Source organism: Papilio xuthus, unplaced genomic scaffold, assembly GCF_000836235.2.
Source record: "Papilio xuthus unplaced genomic scaffold, Pxut_1.1 DF829129.1, whole genome shotgun sequence".
Classification (NCBI taxonomy): Eukaryota; Metazoa; Arthropoda; class Insecta; order Lepidoptera; family Papilionidae; genus Papilio; species Papilio xuthus.
Window position 1 is genome coordinate 1,263,988 of NW_013529520.1, and position 20,053 is coordinate 1,284,040.

The following is a 20,053-nucleotide window of genomic DNA, read 5'->3' on the forward strand; positions in this document are numbered from 1 at the left end:
AACAGAAGATACTTTTTTGTGACGTTTAGAAATATTTCTTGTTAACAAAGATAAGCCAGGATTTTTGTACAGCTGTCTTCCCTTTGTCTCACAACAAAAGAACAATGTAACAAAAGCCTAAATAAGTATTCCATTTTTATTTATTCAAACCGTGAATTGTTACTCTTTACATTTTCACTTCGTTTTATTATTAAATGGAAATTAATTGTGTCACATTTGTAACACGGTTTGTTAACAAAGATATTATTCTTTAAAATATATATCACAATTTAATGCTACTAGATGATTCTCGGAGCGTCGATGGCTCAGTGGTCAAGCACTTGACTTGCAATCTGCAGCTCCTGGGTTCGAATCCCGCCATGTACCAATGTATGTTTCGATTTCTGATTTACATATGTACATATGACGTTCTTACGGTGAAGGAAAACATCGTCATGCAACTTGCACATATCTGAGAAGAAATTCAAAGATATATGTGAAGTCAACCAACCCGCACTTGGCCAGCGAGGTTGACTATGCCGTAATCACAGTTAACTTAGTGAAGGCTCAGAGCCTCTAGCTTTTACCCACGACTTCGTCGTTTGATTTAATAAAAAACTTATTTAGTAACCTATGCGTTCTTCCAGTTCATATTCTATATCTAAATAAATTTCAGAGAGATCTTTTGACCCGTTTTGAAGATACCTTCAAACAAACATCCATCTATCTTAACATTCGCATTTATAATATTAGTAAGATAGCTGTCGCTCACGACTCCGTCTGCTCGGAGTTAATAAAAAACTTAATTAGTAGCCTATGTATTTCAGCGAGATCTGTTGAACCGTTCTGGAGATACAATCCAACAAAAATCCATCGAAACATTCACATTTATAATATTAGTAAGAAGTAAGAAGTAAGATAAAATTTTAAAATAATTATAAATGAGTTTATAGCATTATGTAAATTTAAGAAGCCTATTAACAAAAAGCACAACAGCTAGTGCCAAGCGGCATTACTGTCGTATATTAATTATGTAACATTCAAGTTGGCTTCTTACCAAATTCGAGAAAATTTATTTTATTGTTCTCAGTAGGCACTGGAAAATATTTAAATTACCCAAACTTTGATAACTTGATAAACGAAAACGAACTTAAGCGTCCTAAAGGTCGTTTTCTATTTAGCGTATTTGTGATAAAATTATGCTTATTGTCGGATCACTTAGGCTCTGATCTAATTTAACAGTGGTAGAGCCCGCTTTAACATCTTCGCACAAATTGGCCCGGCTCGCCCGGTGAAATACCACGACCACACAGAAGACAGGCGTGAAGTGGAAGCAATTCCGTGTTTGGTCTGATGAGCGTGCGTCCCGGAGGTCTAATTTAGTCCTCTTTCCCTTCCCACCCTTTTTGTTATAAAGCAAGGATGGGAAGGGAAGTGGACTTTCCGGATGAGAGGATGCATGAAAAGGGAACATATTTTCTTTCTGAGCATCCTTTCCTCCGTCGATTAAAGTTAGGCAACGCATATGCAATTGCGTATATCAATGGGCAACGGTCACTTCGCTATTTCAGCGATTTCAGGTGACCGCTCGCTCATTTGATACTTTATTATATAAAAAAAAATCAATGATGGTCCATTAAGGAGTTCGGAGCATACCAAAGTTAAAGTTAACTAGGTCCGAGTCAACCACACTGGTACAGTGCGGATTGATTGGCTTCAAGCATTATGTTTAATTTCCTTTGCTGTACTATGTTGTGATAAATTAAAAAATCTAGAAATTTAAAGAATTGGAATGAACAAAAAGGAAAAAGTAATAAAAATATTTTATCTGTTATTAGCTCCTAACATGCTAACAAACTAGAATTATAACCGTTAATCTAAAATTAAGCGTATCAACTGTTATTTTTAACGGTTTAAGTTTTTTGTTTTTCCCGACTTTGTCACAGAGTTATTGGTAAAGTTACTTCATCATTTATTCGATGTTTTTAATGTAACATTATAAGGTTGTTGATAATAATAATTGTTTAATTTACATCGCATTTTACTGCGTTTTTTGTGCACCAAGTGCGTACATGAATGGCATGAGCAAGATTTTGCTAATATATTATTAAAGGCGTTATAATATTATCTGTTTTAATCAAATAATAATAAAAACAAGACGTTCTAGTTATTCAATACCAATAAAAAAGATAAATATTAAATCCCCTTTAGTTTAAGTTGTGAATAAATTAGTTCGATATACTTTTTGCTAAATTTTTACAAATTTCATAGGCAAATTACAAACGAACGGCATTCACGATCGTTCGGTAACATGTCTATCTATCACAAAGAAATGAAAACTTAATTAACCACCCGTTTCGTGGCCCGACTTCTATAATAAAAATCTTTGACTTCAATTATAATTTGGCTTAAGTTATTACGATTTGATCCATTTTAAATTTGAGCGATATTATGATAACATCATTCAATCTTGGCAGAGATTACATCTTGAGAAATTCAATTTAAAAAACTTTTATTGAGGCTTAATAACTTTGACAGTTCAGATATCAACAATTGTTGCCAAAGAAATAAAATAATCTTTAATATATTTTATCCTTGATGACTTCTAATGGGATATAATTTATTGATAATAAAATTATGAGTTCTAGCTAAAATTATATTGACCAAATTGGTGATATACTAAGAGAGGTATAAAGAGCGTCAGAAACTGTCAAGCATGCGTAAATGCTTGTCAGTTGTCATGTTTGTGGAAGAGACGAGATAGATGTAACAGGACCGTGTCAAAATGAAAATCCGATGCTTACGGCTCTGTATTACGTGCGTAGCTTGTGATGTTGTTTACTATAAATAAACTAGCTGTCGTTTAAAATATTTTCCCTTTCCATGCTTCCTCTCATTCGGAAAGTCCACTTCCACTTCCCATCCTTTCCTTATAAGAAAAAGGGTGGGAAGGGAAAGAGGAGTAAATTAGGCCTCCTCTTACATGTAATGTAAACATTCATTGTAAGATTATTAATTATCTAGAAACGCTTTCGTGACTCTAACACATACAGCGTTCTCTAATCAATACGTTACTTCGCACGCGAGTTCTGCGACGCGGCTAACATTTGTCACACTCTGTTATTTGCTACGCTTTCTGTGTATTTTTCTTAGTATTTGAAAGTAAAGCATATTTCGTTTTTATAAAACTTAACCTTATCGAACTCACTAATGTTCATGTGTGCACAAAACACAATAAGGTTGACCTGTATTTAAGTTAACGTTTTAACTTAGTGTGTTCTACTTATATAGTGTGTTTTATTTAATTCAAGTATGGTTGAACCTATGTGGCTGCAAATTAGTGAGGTAGCTTAGAGCCATGAGACGGATACAGGATCATTTTATCAAGATTTCCTTTTTTAAATTTACACGGAGTCGTGGGTAAAATCTAGTATTGCATGAAATTTCCGTATGTGCCATCTGTAAGATTTAAATAATTCAGCTGTATTGTACTTTGCTAAAGTGCTTACTGACCTATCCTGCCGTCTGTGAGTGGTTTAAATTGTGACTTCATGATAACCGCAGTCATTAATCTAAGGACGAAACGTGACATGTCATAGTGTTTCGAGAAAACGTGAACACTGCTTCAGTATATCAAGTTTAAAATATATTTTACAGGTTTTTTGCTATTCACATTTTTATTTTACTGACTTAAAGGTTAAAAAAAATCTTTCAAAGCTTTCGTTACACGTTATTATTAAAAAAAAATTAATATTTTGATAATTTTGTCTATCTTTCTAATGTAAAAAATGCGAATGTTTAGATGGATGGATTTATGTTAGAAGGTATCTCCAGAACGGCTGTACGGATGTCGATGAAATTTGTCATACATGTAAAACACAGTCTGGAAGAACACATACTTTACTAATTGTGTTTTTTTAATTCTGTGCGGACATAGTAGCAGGCACCAGCCCGTAGCTTATAAAAACGTTGGTATTGGTGAAGTATATATTTTATTTTAATGTTTTCAAGGGACAAAATTTAAGTCAAGAATATCTCATCAATCAAAAAATAAGAAAGAAATATTTTGTATCATATTTGTAGCCACAAAATTTAAAAAAGCTTATGTAACTTTTAAACAAAAAGAGTTTTTTTTTGTGTTTTTCCCCGTGTAGTTATCCATCTGACTGTAAACCATGACCGTTTTATCGTTGAATTTTGGAACACGCTGTATGTACATATATCTCTAACAAAAGCTTGAGGAAGCCAGTCGCATGTCACTCAGTATTAACTCGCGATGGCCTGACCTTTCCTCTGATAAATGACTGGCGGTATTTTCTGACTCCTAGCTCGAGTTATTTATGAAGGCTTCTATTATCACATATAGCGTACACAGCTTAAGGACGAAGACAACAAGGTATACGTAACTGTGAGTTTCCATTGACGAAACATATACAATTACTAGTTATAACAATCATTCTGTTTAAAAAAAATTACTACATTTTGTATTATACAAAGAATTTTTTCGAAAGTTTACACAAAAAAAAAATCAAACAAAACTTTAGTCACTTTATTTTACTTTTTAATAAATAGTAACAATTCTTACTAAGTATGTTATATGATGGCTTTCATAAAAATCACGATTATTTACATAGTAACAGATCAATTGGATATAGTAGATATATAAGTTTGTGTGCATTGTGATTCAAACGTACATTCTTAACTATTATATTTTTATCTGTTTTATACTGTAAAATATTGAACATATACTATAGCAAAATGTGAAAAAATTCAATAATAAAAACACCCTATAATATTCACACTTTGATTTCGCATCACACAAAATTTAGTACCAATTAAGTTAATGATAGTTAAGGTGGCGTTAAAATGGACGACGTACGCGTGGTATTAAAATATTTTTAATCTCAAAATCTATAAGAATATTGTTCTTTATGTCGGATGACCGGTCCCGCGGTCAGCCAGCCGAACCTGCGCGAGAGACGTTTTCGATCCAGCGTCGCGACGTTTTCGATCCAGCGTCGCGTCAATATTTTGCGAAGTGTTGCTTACTGTACTAAAATTAATTAAGACTGTAACTTACGAGTACACCAGCTATTATCAATTTAATGTCTGGTAATGCCATTTCAGAGATAAAATAAACGCGATCTCCTGGACAATTATTTTTTATAAGTAACTTAAATACATGTGTATGAAATATCGATATTTTATTTTAATATTACAAACACTTTAATTTCATTTATTTGTATAGGTACAGATCGTTTATATATATGCCACATTGTCATAAGCAGTTTGATTTGTGTCACTCGATATGTCATTTGGAGGGTTACTAAGTGCCCTTGAAGATGGCTTCCAATCTTCTGTCGGCGTAAATAATTCCTTGCCCCTCTGTAACAAAAACTACAGTTAATACACTTCAATGATTCCTAGTTCTTTCATTTATGTTATTTCAAAATTCTTACAAAATAAAAATACCTATATAACCTTTATGGTTACTTAATAAAAAAAAACAAATCAAACAAATTCGAAAAACATAACTGACACTAATGGATGAAATAGCGCCATCTATTGACTGCATTTTAAAACAAAGATTTTTTTAAATTTTCTATACAAAATGTAATGTTACATGTAACACTTTCCCATACTCGAATACATTGAAAAAATAATGAAGCAACGTAAAACAGTTATGGCAAGTGAGATTTAAACTGGTGGTTTTTACTTCCACTGTATGTGTTTTGTACTTCTTTGACACTAGGAAAGAAGACGAATTGAATGACACCTCGCTCGACAAAATATGTTCATTCGTTTAAGCTCTAGGCCGTCACAATGAAATTACCGTAAGTACAAACATAAATACACACGAAAAATATTACACTCTTGTCATTCAGGTAATAAAAATGCTACGAAACAATATGCCACGCCTACTAGATATAAGTCCCGGCTTAAAATACCTATGATTACAAATATGTAGATAATTAATTACTATCACATACTTCAGACTAATACGGATTAAATAAAATCATACTTTATTAATTTCACGGTAGATTAACCATAAATATATGCTGTATCATATAACTTGGAATTAAAAAAATTACAACTATGATGGAATCGGTTTTGTTAAAATTATTCACTGTTGGATTCCCTGTCATTATCTTTAACGAAAAAGAGATAACAATATATTTAAAACGGACATTTTGGACTTAGAAACCAACGGTCAGTCTATTAGAATTCTTAAATCCGATTAAACAGCAGAAGTATGAATAACTACCGATTAAATTTTTTCTACTTATTGTTAGGAAGAAAATCCGACACTGTGCCGGTGTACTGGCGCAACACCAGCCTTACTAAAATGTCGACACCTCACTAATCATTCTAACACTTGACTTTGCAATGAAAGGGCGCCATTCGCGCCAAAGGATTCTAATTAATAACGTCTAAAAGTATATAAAAATTAAAGAAATAAAAAATGAATAACTTACATATCCTTTATATAGTGCCCATCCCACACCAACAGGGAACAATATTATCGTCGATATAGCAGTGAGCCAACCGAGGGTATCGGCAAACAATGGAAACACGTAATCCGCGTAGCTCGGCGCCGTCCAATCAGAGAATATAAAGGCTACCACCGCCTGAAAAATATAAATATAATTCAAATTATATTAACTTTAATACACATTTTACATGTCCTCAATAAGGAGCCTGTAACCTGCCCGTCAGGGGGCTTTAGTCGATGTCAGACCTTTGGACCGGTAGTACCTGTCTGTACTTGAACGAGCAAATTATAACGGACCAAATGCTACATAGCCCAGAGTCAACCACAATGGCCCAGTGTGTGTTGACGTCTCACATATCTTTGAATTTCTTAGAAATTTTTGTAAAAACGTCGAACGATTCGAACATACATTCTAAAATATTGCATATTTTTTTTTATAACAGAAGGGGGCAAACGAGCAGCGGGAACACCGAGGTGTTCAACGACGCCCATGGACATCAGCAATACCAGAGGAATAAAATATTAATTAATAATTAATTTCGTTTACAGAGAAATTATTATGTAATATTCAAGAATAAGGCCCTTGATGTTTATATTTAATTTAGTATTAAATAATATAAACTTACAACACTAGCTGCTGGCAAAACGACGGCCCAGGTGGCTTTCCAATAGAATCTGAGAACTGCGTTAAGTTTCATGTTCATTGCCGCTAAATCATTCATCGCTCGATTGATGCCGTAACTCCACGCTACCGCCGCGCTCTAAAACAAAGCATAGTTTTTACTTAAACATTTCTCACTAATACTAGTATTACTCATGACTTTTAATATTATTACCTAACCTTAATATTATTTTCCAATATTATTAATTATTTAAATTAAAAGAATAATTCAACGTATTGGTGTTTTTCTTTTGGATAGTGGCTAATGACCAAGCAGTTAACCTGATATTTAAAAATAAATACCCGTAAGTAACAATTTAATAAGTTACGGACATAATACAGCAGTACAGGAAGAGAAACATACAAACATCGTATTCTTTTGTCATAATTTCAATATGATAATAGGAGCAAACTGTACCACATGCAATATACGGGATGTATCTTAAGCGACGGATCAAAATCTTTGTGGGCCGTCCGATCCGTCAATAAATATACATCCCGTATACTTCATGTCTCTTTTGTATTTGGTATATTTAAAGCATGTTGTTGGGAGCTTTGCTATCTCTTACTAGTTCACCGTACCTCAGCTAAACCAATGAGCAGGATGGCCCATGACGCGGTGTTCCATTCTAGCAATGTAAACAGATAGACACCGCCGCTGAAGCACATCGGGATGCCGAGGATGAAGCAACAAAAGCACGTGGTTGCTGTCACCTTAAAACAATACAAGCTTTTAGAGATTTATATAAGCTATACTCGTAAGATAATTACTTTTAGTGATAACATTACTCATCTTACTAATGTTACATGTGAATGTTTAGATGAATGGATGGATGTTTGTTTGAAGGTATTTCCTTCTGGAACGGCAGCATGGATATTGCTGAAATTTGACATTGTTTGTCTGGAAGTAATGCATTGTGCATTTAACAGTGGTAGAGCCCGCTATAACATCTTCGCACGAATTGACCCGGCTCGCCCGGTGAAATACCACAACCACGCAGAAGACAGGCGTGAAGTGGAAGCAATTCCGCGTTTCGTCTGATGAGTGTGCGTCCCGGAGGCCTAATTTAGTCCTCTTTCCCTTCCCAGCCTTTTTCTTATAAGGAAAGGATGGGAAGTGGAAGTGGACTTTCCGGATGAGAGGATGCATGGGAAGGGAAGATCTTTTCTTTCTCCTCCGTTGATTAAAGGTAGGCAACGCTTATGCAATTGCGTTTGTCTATGGGCAACGGTGACTTCACTATTTCAGTGGCAGTGGCCGATCGCTCGTTTGCCACCTTATGTTATAAAAAAAGAAAATATTATACAATAAAAGGTTTAAATCCAAAAGAGGTAATTTGCGCCAAGTTGCAGTGATGATGTCATACTTGCAATGTGTCATTGTAGCGTTTAACTTTCACAGGTCGTGGATTTAAATCACAATATATTGATAACATGGGTGCATTAGTATTACATGTTAACATGAAAAAGCACTCTGTCACATTTGTTACAGATAGCCTTATCTACTATCGTTATTAGCTTAGTGGCAATCATAAATCGATTTATATCTTTTTCATAAGCTACTCTTTTTGGAAACGTGGGAGATCTTGTTCAAACTATACGTGTGAAGTAAGTTTTACTATGACTACCACTCGTGCAATACGCGTATACACTGACAGTCTAGTGATTATAATCAGGGCCGGGCTTAGGGTAAGGCGAAAGCTCAGGGCATTGAACAGAAAGAGCGCGACAAGTCTGCGAATTACAAAGTATCTCTTAACCCTATTAAAGCCGAGAGAAGTTAAAAATCTGCACCGTATAAATCACGCCCAGGGCGCTACAAGAGTTGCAACCGTTACTGTTTATTCCAATCCTTGGTAACTCAACAAATTGACAAATAGTATGATAAACAACTTACCATCCAATATCGCTTTCTGAACTGTGGCCACTGATCCACAATCGCAGTGTTGATAGCCTCTATACCGGCGAACTGACTGCCGAGGCCAAGTATGAACAGCATGAGGAAGAATAATATAGACCAAAACTGCGGTATGGGCATTTGTAGTAACGCTTCCGGGTACGCGACAAATGCTAGGCCCGGTCCTTGCTCTGCTACATCTGAAGGAAAGAAGAAAATTTGTTTGAATTTGTTATGATAGAAAATAAATTTATATTTTTTGAGAAACACCTTTGGATACATAAAGAATTTCATAATTTCACGGATAATTAACCACCGGCCATCAACAAAAAAAGGTTAATCGTGTTAAAGGTAACACGAATAAGGAGGTAAAGGAGATTAAAATGATAATAGAAATCGGAGCTCGAAAACTTGGTGAACAGATTCCTCATAAGTACCCGTGTGAAAGAAACAAGCCAAAAATTATATGTTGTTCTTATTAATAGTACATGTAGAGATTAAGGGCACCGTCAATATTGTATTTTATCAGACGATATCTCTGTATTATGACAACGTTAGGTATTAAAGCCAAGTTCGTCAATAGCAGTATCATGTGCGTAGTGACCAATAACTAGATAAACTTTATTGATATATGTAACAGGTTCCCGGGAATTATATGAAGTAAACAGTTATTTAACAGGAAAAATATTTATAACTGTTGCTAGTTGTTTAAAATAAAACCAGGTTAGGAAATTAATGGAACGTCGTTAAAGTTCGTAAAGTAAAAAATGTGTTTTCTATATTTTTGAATACTAACAATTTCTTCCGTTTGTATCAATAAATCCTGCTTTTGTGTACTGTTAATCCAATCCATTATCTCTTGCCTCAAATTCAAAACAGTTATGTTGCTCCGGAATGAAATCAACAAAGGATACTGCGTTCGCGGATCAATCGACGATTGTGTACAAAACAATACGTTCATCTACGTATACAGGATGTTTCGATTTACAGTTATTTAGAGTAAATGAATATCTATCATAGTTTAAAATTTGTGTTTAATTTTTACTCATAGAATATGGCAAAGGCATTAGAAAAAATAAAAAGAGATATGTTAATTTATCTTGCTAAAAATAATATGCAGGTTTAATAAAAAGCGTTCAAAAGAAGCTCCGTGCCCGTATACAAGACAATACTGTGGCCGTTTGCTCGTCTGTCACCTTTTTGTATAAATTATTATTTTTATATTAATAAACAATGTTGTCTCAATTTTGTCAAAGAACATAAAAGAGACGACAATATGTATTACACATATCACTGTAATGGAGTGCTACGTTAACAGAAGAGTAAGTAGTGCCAACAATATAATAAAATAAAAAATAGGAAAAAGAAACACGCTCTATTCAGTTCAACAGATATTCGCAACATGTTTGCTTTGGCCCACGGTTGTATGCAATTTACTTGGATTAATTAACTTGATCAAATCAACGCCGTGCGGTTCTGTAACGTTTACCCGAATGAAACATACGTATCGAAAGCTTACGAAAGGAAAACATTTGCCAAAATAAAACATAAGTTATATGACCGTTTGTTTTAACTATTGTAACACCTGGATAGGAATAAATTTTATCACCGTTTTTCTTACAGTACAACAAAGATGAAAATTTGTTTTGATAAAGGTGTTAGGGCAATAAAGAATAACCGCAAAATCTAATACATATATTTAGTACCAAATATGACAAAAATGATATTATGGCTCTAAGAAATAATAAACGGATGTTAGAATCTAATTATTTCTTTCCTTTGCATGAACTCAAAGTAAAAGTATGGTGTTCAAAAATATACTTACCATCTATTTGAACTCCCATTAATTCAGCTTGAAATCCGAGTACAGAAAATATAGCAAAACCCGCGTACACAGAAGTCAAGAAATTTGCGAAACAAACGAAGATCGTGTCGAAATGACAATTATTATAAAAGCCATTGTATGATGCCAAGGTGATTAGAGATCCACACGCCACACCAAAAGAATAGAAGATCTGTAGATAAGAAAAAGTTTATAAAGGTGAGCTTTCACTGTAGACATGATCATGTATCTTTGAAAAAGTGGAGACAACAAGTTATGTATCTACTAATGTTAGGGTTGTATTATGGACGATTAGGATAGACGATTAGAACTGACGATAACTTTCGATAAGTCACGTGATTGTCGCGCGTCAGTTCCATACACTTTTGAAGTTCGATATGAAATCGCTTCGAAGCGAATGCACTTTGCCTAACCCCTCAGAGGGGTTAACCCCTCTAATTCCTAAACGACGAGCAACAAGGTTTGATCCTGAGTTGCCGTAGTCATGCGAGAGGCACCAGAGGTAATTCCCCAAGGTCATACAGAAGTCCAGGGTGTTTTATTCAAGTTACAAAACCTTGTCTTTAGCAGGGTATCTTTTGAAGATTACCTCGGTACAAAAAAAGTAATCTAATCTCACAGCGTAAAAAATTAATTTAAAACTGTTTGGAAAGTAAAGAGTTGTTCTAATAATTGCTCAATTTAAGATAATATTTGACTATCTAAAAGTGATTAAAACTAAAGAAGATTAATTTGTACAAAATCTATATAAGTTGTTTTACGAAAACCATTACCAAAATTAAGTTCATCTATTCTAAATTCATCTCATCAAAAGATTTATTCTTATCACGAAAGTTTTGAAGTTATATACATTACTTGTAATTAAATGATCAACGAACTAAATTGAAAAAGCAAACTTAATTTAAAACTTCAAGAAAAAAAGGCACTGATAATAATTTTATTTTTTAAAGATTACGTTTGACTGAAATCTTTGCCAAATATTATTTCTATTTAGCTAATTGGCACAAAAAGTATATATTCGAATTTGTTAATTACCTGTGAAGCAGCATCTCCCCACACTCTTGCGTCTAAAAGAGTGCTCCAATCTGGTGTCAAATAGAACACAATGCCATCTCTCGCTCCTTCCAATGTCACTCCTCTAATAAGGAGTGCTGTTAACATTACGTAAGGGAACAACGCCGTGAAGTAAACCACTTTACCTGCTGACTGTACACCCTGTGTAAAAACAATATCATCAGTATTTACTTCTCGGTAATATTATTTTTTACCAAAACCAATTGTAACATGGAATTTTTAAAAAAGTATAGTTAAAAAAAATTAAATTGAAAAAAAAAATACAATGCTTTAGACAATAAATTTAACTTTAAAATAAAATTCCAATTTCTGATTGATGATGATGATCTCTTGAACCTTGCTATCCTCGAGAGTTTGATTGGAGATGATTGAGAGAATATAAATGGGTTTATGTTTTAAAATATTCTACTTACTTTAATAACACAGAGGAACGCGACAAACCAGGCGAGTGCAAGACACCCGACAAGATGCCACTGAATCGTTCCCCAGTTTTCCCAAGTAGCATCGCCACGGCCTAACACACGCTGTCTGGAAACAAAATTTCTGTTCAGTAAAACTATGAATGTAAATTAATTAGTAACGGCTTAACTAACGTATGATAGCCTGGCGAAGGCGACGACTCAGACGAGACGCAACCGCGAAGAACCCCAAATAAACACTCGCCGGACGATCATGGGTGACTTAGCTGTTCCCAATTAATTTATTGTTTCACAAAAGTTTAAACAATTTGTTAATGAAGAAAATAAGACAATAATATAAATAATAAATAACAAAATTAAAACTTTTTATAAAACTCATACCTCACTCCAACCTCAAAAACATATATTCCTAACTAGGTGTCGCCCGCGACTCCATCCGCGTGGATATATAAAAAAAACTTAATATATATAAGTGAAATAAAAGGCAGCTCTTCAAGGCATAAATTAAAAAAAAAAGAATGAATAGTATCCCATGTCCGTCTCCTGGCTCTAAGCTACCTCCTCACCAATTTTCAACCAGTTATAAATGAAGAACCTCACCAATTTTCAAAGAGTTATAAATAGTGTAACTAACACGACTTTCTTTTATATATATAAAAGAAAGTCGTGCTATATATATATATATATATATATAATATAGATTAAAAACTTTGCGATTGTCATGTGTAAAGTTTTTACGTATTTATATTTTATATCACCCACCTAAGCTGAGTCGTGTTAAACGCGTTTTATTACAATATTCTAAATATTGTATAGATGATATGATAATAGCTTCCTATCTCTATAAATTAATATTTATAACTCTTTACAATATAAAAAAATGTTATACGTTATTAAAAAAAAAAACTAAAAATATTTTTTATCTATATTTTACGACGATAGATACATAAGTTGAGATTTACAACTTTATCGGCCAAATGTAGCGATATATTTTAAACAATTAGATTAAATATTAGTATTTGGAAGGGCGTTATATCTAATCTTACTTCTTACTAATATTTTAAATACATTACGCGGAAAAAATCACGCTGTATAGTATAGGCTACTTTCACGCCATGCATGATTTAAGCACCCATAAGTCACAAGTCACATTCAATATTGGATAATGATAACATTTTATGATTATAATAAATTAATCCCGATTTTTGATTATCCAAAATCTTTATAATGAACATTTATTAATAATTTTCCTTCAAATTCAAACGATCTAAAGAACACAATAGCAATAAAAAAACATAAGTTAAATAAAAATTATTATAATAATTTTTGGATCGATTTCAACTATCTTACTTCTTACTAGTATTATAAATGCGAATTTTCAAATAGACGGATAGATGTTTGTGTGAAGGTATCTCCAGAACGGCTGAATAGATCTCGATGAAATTTGGCATAAATATAGAACATTGTCTGGAAGAACACATAGGCTACTATTTTTTTTTTCGCGCAGACGGAGTCGCCGGTGACGACTAATACATTTTGGCAGTTGATCAAACAGACTTCACAAATTACGAAAGTTTGGATGTATCTATGGATGGAGGGATGCTTTTTATAAAGTATATCCAGAACTAAATTTGGTACATAGATGTAGAATTAATCTGCAAGAACACATAGACTATTTACTAAAGTCTTTTTAATACCGCGCGGGCGGTATTTAGGTCGACAGCTAGTCTAATAAAGAATAACAAAAAGAAACTCACGTATAATATTCCTCAGCTGCAATAGTTCTTCTCACATTACTATACCAAGGTATTGTTTCTGTGCCATTTAAACAATATCTACCATCATAAGGCTCGTAACCTGTACTCATACAAATCTCTCCAATACTTATACAACGCCTTAAATAATAAGTAAGATCTGTTGATTGTCCTGTATTGTTAATCCTGCATTGAGCATCGTAAAAACCACTGTAACAAACTAAAAAATAAACTTTTTAATAATGACTTAAACTTATTTTTAAAAACAACGCCATCTTTTGGTTGCATTTTAAAACAAGAATATGTAATTTTTATTTTCACCCAAAATAAACTGCACTGTTATATTTTAGTATTTATAAATGTAAAAAAAGTTATAGCGACTGAGATCCGAACTTGTTTTTCACAAACGTGTATGTAATTTAATTTCTTACGTCCACTGTATATAAAAAGGTGGGTCAAATAAGCAAATATAAACGATGAGCATGCAAATAGAAGGAATTGAATGAACTTACAATCCGTGTTGAATTCATTCTCACACGATCCCCAATCTAGATTGCCAGCTATCGAGACAATCGTGTAGAATAGCGTCCAAGCTACAATAATCATATAGTAAACACTAATAAGACTGATCACCACCAAGGTGCAATATCCAAGCCCACTAAAGAATGGCGCGATTGCTTCAAACGCCTTCAATGGCCCCAAACTTGTATATTGTCCAATGTATAATTCCAAGAAAAATAATGGTAGGCCAATCAGCATCATCATCAAAAAGAATGGTATCAAGAATGCACCTAAAACCAATCATTTAATGTAGAAAAAAATTACAAAAAAAGGTTCACGTTCAAATCTGTTTATATCTATAAATATGACGCTATCAAAAAAGAATATTCGATAAACGCGTCAAACAAAGACCCACTCATCAAATAATATAACAAGTAAAGTTTGGTTATTAACAGGGTGTAAAAAAAATCGATCAAGAAATTTAGACTTTTGGTAACAACGCTACACAACAGGCATATTAGCATTTCGTCAATTTATTAAACATACTTTGGGATTTATTCTTTGACAATACAGTATTTGAATATCTTAATACTAACATAATTACAAGCTAATACGTTTAAAAATGATGACAATATTTTGCTCACCTCCGCCATTTCTATATGCAAGATAAGGGAAACGCCACACATTTCCCAAACCGACTGCGTATCCTAAACACGCTAGGATAAATTCGAGCGGACGACCCCACGCTGCTTTCTCCGGAGTACCCGTTGATGTGTTCACCTGAGCTGGTACCTTACCATTAGCTTCGCTCTAGAATAAAATAGAATAAACTAGCTTGAACTGATCCGAATTAGAATTCAAATAAATCAATTGATACCTGATTTACAACACTGCGTTATTTATAAGTAAAATTCACTTATAGAAGACAACATGCAACAGATATTTTCTTCATGACAGAGAAAGTGTCTACCACTTTCTTGATTTAATTTATATTTATTTATAGGAAAACTAATAGTCAATTTGACACAGACGATAATTAGAGATTCGCTTTATATCTTACTTAATATTATAAAAACGAATATTTGGATGGATGGATAGATGTTTGTTTGAAGGTATCTCCAGAACGGCTCAACGGATCTTAATTAAATTTGGTATATATGTAGAACATAGGCTACTAAGTTGGTTTTCTAATTCTCCGCGGACGATGTCGTGGGCGAAAGCTAGTTATTAAATAATAATTAGATATAAATTATATTTCAATGGAAATTGAATCTTTACCCATCTGTTTTTAAATAAACTTTTTAAAAAGACAAATTAAACAATTACCAGATTATTAAGTGAAAAAAAGGAGAAATAATTTAAAGGTACGATTCATCAATTCAGTTGCATGAACATTTAAAAGACATATCTAATCCTTTAATCATTAATGAATTTGATAAAAGAACTACGCTGCTACCTCATACTATATTGCATGATAAATTTTCTTTATATAAAACATACATTTAAATTGTTACATATTTCTAATTAAATGTAACTAGAATTAATGTACATTTTAAAAATAAAAAATGTGCATTTTATAATTTTTTTACTTATTTATAATTTACTTACCGGGTTCATAGTGTAATCTCCACCAGCCATTTTCGATAGCTGTTGTCAGAATCGTCGTATAGTGACCAAAGTCTTTTCTTGTACAACATATGCAAAAGATGTGCAAACAATGTTGCAACCATGCGAACGTTCTCAATAAACCGTCTCCGATCAATGCACGACTCAAACTGCCTAAATATTGGTAAAAACTCTTCATTAAATCTTATCTTAGAATACCGATAAAATTAATGATAACATAAAATTAATATTGCATCGGAAAATTGAAAATTTACAACATTCTTTATGTTTTTTTTATCTCTAATTAAATTTTATTATATTTTGTTGCTAATTGTTTTGCTTATCATTGACTCATTAGATAAATATTATCTGATGTTACTTTAAGAAAACGTGTGCAAATTTATCCTGACCGATATCAGATAGATAATCTGTAGCACTTGTAACTTTACGACTTTAATGTTCATCAATGAATTCCACAATACATCTTGTTGTTTATCGATAATCATATCTTATACAATCTAAAAGATAAAGTTTGAAACACTATCAATAGCGTACATATGTCGTAATGTATGGTTAATGTATTACTGCCGTATAAAAATATATTCAACTGTGATTTTAATAGATAAAAAAAAATCTTTATTGTTAAAAACTATATAATTACTTGGAGCTCTGTCTTCTAAGGTGGTTTCTCTTAAGCTAGTTTACAGTTCACTTATTTGTGGTCTGACGGTCGTGGGTTAATACATATTCCGCGCTCCGGGGTTGACGCGGTAGTTATGTGGGATTCTCTTCCGGATGGGAAGCACACCCACTAAACCCCTCCGTTCCTCCTACGCATCATGGCGAGGCCACGGTCACGCTTGCGCTTTCGTTCGCGACCTCGCCTGCGTCAGCTGTCGAAGCAGCTTCCACTATGAGGGTTGGCCTACATTCAGCCTCAGGCGCTGGATCCCCCCATCCCTCTGGTCACCTTCCTAGTTTAGACTGGTGTCAAAATTAGAAGGCTGACCTGTTAAATTTGACATTATACTTTCTGGTAGACATAACAATAAATATTTAGGAAACTAACCTTTTTATCGATTAAAACATATCGAAGGGCCATTACCTTAAATATTAATGATTGACACTCACGTTCCAATCTATGGATAAACTACACATTGTGCCAAAATTTATACATACCATAATTTGACTACTTTTTTATTCCATTATAAATTCACTTGATCAAATATTTTTTACAAAATTACTGGAAAACTTAAATATCGGAATGTATGGAATTTGACATTCCTTTGTATACATTTTGATGCTTTTGATCGAAACGAGGAATGCGTATAGGGGGTAATTAAAAGAGCCAAACAATAGCCAGGAACAGGAAAGGCTGAGTTAACAATTAACAGAGGTTATTGAGAATTTTCGTCCATAATTAACTGAGTTGCATTTTTGGAAGATTACCATGGAATTGTCTTTGTACCTTTGTGCGATCAAACCTTTATAAATAACAAAATCTACGACGGTCCCGCACATGTTTTTTTTTATGGGCGATATGACGCTACGTTACACGACATTATTTACGTTAATTATGTTTAACATTTGATATGATTTATGATGTTATAAATAGAAATTAAAAAAAAATCTAGAATTTTGACTCAAGTACTAACGTAATTTTATGAGTCAAAAAAAAATAAATAAATACCAAATATGTTGTGTAACTGCCGAGTTTTGGAAAAAATTGAGCTTTAAGTTCATCGAGTTCGACCATACATCAAAACAATAGAAAGTTTTTAATACGATCGGCCATCTTTGATTTGTCAACTTTTACCAACATGTACGTATGAGTCGCGCACACCCTGGCGGTCAGTGTGAACATATAAACAGGAACAAGCCCTAAGAAGAAAGTAATTTAAATATCCGTTCAGATTTTTATTTATACCTTCACTAGCTGTCGTCAGCGACGAAATTAAAAAAAATATAACTAGTAGCCTACGTTTTCTTCCAGACTATGTTCTACATTTATGCTAAATTACATCAAGAGTCGTTAAGCCGTGTCGGAGATACCTTAAAAAAACATCCATCCATCCGAACATACGCATTTATAAGTTATTAGTAAGATTTATTATGCAGAAAAAGACAATATAAAAAAGTTGCCAATAAATGCTAAATAGCTCACCGCATTATCTTTCGTCATCTTTGCTAATTTGTTAAATCCTTTTAAATAAGAAATTGTTAATACATCTAATGCCAATGTCATAATTAATTGGGCACATTACAGATAATATATGTTTCAATTAGCAAGACATGGTCGATTTTGGAGTCTTTAAATGCTTGGTGGATTAATCTATAGTTGGTACAGAATTTAATAATCTTATCTGCAATAAGATGTAGTGATATATTCCATAATATGAAATACCAGGAGATAAACGAACGCAACAGAGTATAAAAAAATTAAAGAGGTCAAGAATTCTTTGCGTCCTACATCTTGTAAGTGGAATGCAATAGTTTTCTGATAAATAAAATAAGTCAGTTCATTTCTTTCGCATTTTAAAGTAACATTTTATTTACGTGACAGAAATAATGTACAATATTGTGACGTGTTTTGATTAAAATCTGTATTCATTATCCGTTTAGACCAATTAATTAAATGTCAAGATTCACTGAAGATATAATTATGTGATATGACTAACAATTTGGTATTAGCGATGAACAGAGGACCTATTACGAATATCTGTGACAATCGCCAACGTATCGTCAAGGAAAAAAAAGTATTAAAATTTATGCAACGCCTCGTGCATAAAGTAAATCAAAAATCTCTTACTAATTTCGACATAATTAACGATGACGAAACGGAGACGATTGATACAGTATTCGTGATAGGGCGTTTTCAAATTTATATATTTTCGATGGCAGGTGTGCAATAAATAATTAATAATCATAAATACATTTACAAAGATAATTTACGACTTTACAGGAGACTACAGATGTGAACGAACATTTGACGATTTGACAAAATAATGACCTAACCGTAATTAAAACGAAAAACACAAAAATCCTTTAGTCCCTAGTAGAAATAGCGCCATCTATTGTCTAGTAATTGAAACAAAGATTTTTTTTTAATTTAAACAACATAGAACATTGATGTTATTCTTCCTTGTTATATACTCGAAAAAAAATGATGAAAAAAGTTATGGTGAGTGAGATTTAATCTCGTTTTCTCAATATTTTTTTTTTTTAGAATTTTATATATCCTGTCCGCTACTTGCAAATCTTTATCGAAAACTGTAAAATTGAACAAATTGTTTCGTTCCTAGCAAAGTCCACAATTGCAATAATAAAATTTATTTCGTTATTCATGTCGGTGCAAAGATTTTCTCCTTGAAAGAAAAATGAGTCAGGTAAGTGTTAGCTCCAGTTTGAAACTCAATTTAGTAGTTTCGCAATAGCTGAGGAAATTCCAAGAGATTTGTTTTAACTCTAAGTTCCGAACAAAGCAACTGAAAGATTTTTTTAGTGGCTACAATTTAACGATATTTTTTATATAAGCTTTGTTGACATTTATCATTGGATTAACTTTTTATTCGTTTTGGATATTATTAATTCAAATAAGTATTTAATACCAGTATGTACAAAAATAGCAGAAAAAGAAAAATAACGTTTAGATATCTCTAAACATAATTTAAATATACAGGTGTAAATTAATTCAACTTTAAATATACTGTAATTAATCTTAATAATTTTTTATTCGTTGGTGCAAAATTAAACAAAGTATTTATTTTAAATGGCGACTCATTATAACGCAGAAATTTTAATCAAGCATTCTGTTGCTATTAATATTT

The 20,053-nt window shown here is 32.8% G+C and overlaps 1 protein-coding gene across 1 annotated transcript; it reads right to left on the minus strand.

The window, feature by feature from the left end:
* Window positions 1-4,512: 4,512 nt before the first annotated feature.
* On the minus strand, window positions 4,513-16,390 carry LOC106121358 (sodium- and chloride-dependent glycine transporter 1). Its single transcript, XM_013317001.1, has 12 exons — window positions 16,230-16,390; window positions 15,266-15,431; window positions 14,633-14,911; window positions 14,124-14,340; window positions 12,361-12,475; window positions 11,909-12,088; window positions 10,856-11,045; window positions 9,031-9,230; window positions 7,716-7,847; window positions 7,099-7,233; window positions 6,456-6,608; window positions 4,513-5,364 (listed from the first exon to the last, which is right to left on the minus strand). Exons 1-12 carry the CDS (start codon window positions 16,257-16,259, stop codon window positions 5,239-5,241), a joined length of 1,923 nt encoding a protein of 640 aa, XP_013172455.1. The 5' UTR covers window positions 16,260-16,390; the 3' UTR covers window positions 4,513-5,238.
* Between the last annotated feature and the right edge of the window lie 3,663 nt (window positions 16,391-20,053).

Bases quoted from the DNA above. Each gene is read 5' to 3' on its own strand.
- LOC106121358 (XM_013317001.1), bottom strand. From the start codon at position 16,259: ATGGCTGGTGGAGATTACACTATGAACCCG. The intron at 7,234-7,715 runs GTACGGTGAACT...GCTTTGTTTTAG, and splicing joins TGCTCATTGGTTTAGCTGAG to AGCGCGGCGGTAGCGTGGAG. The intron at 6,609-7,098 runs GTAAGTTTATAT...TATATTTTTCAG, and splicing joins TTTTGCCAGCAGCTAGTGTT to GCGGTGGTAGCCTTTATATT.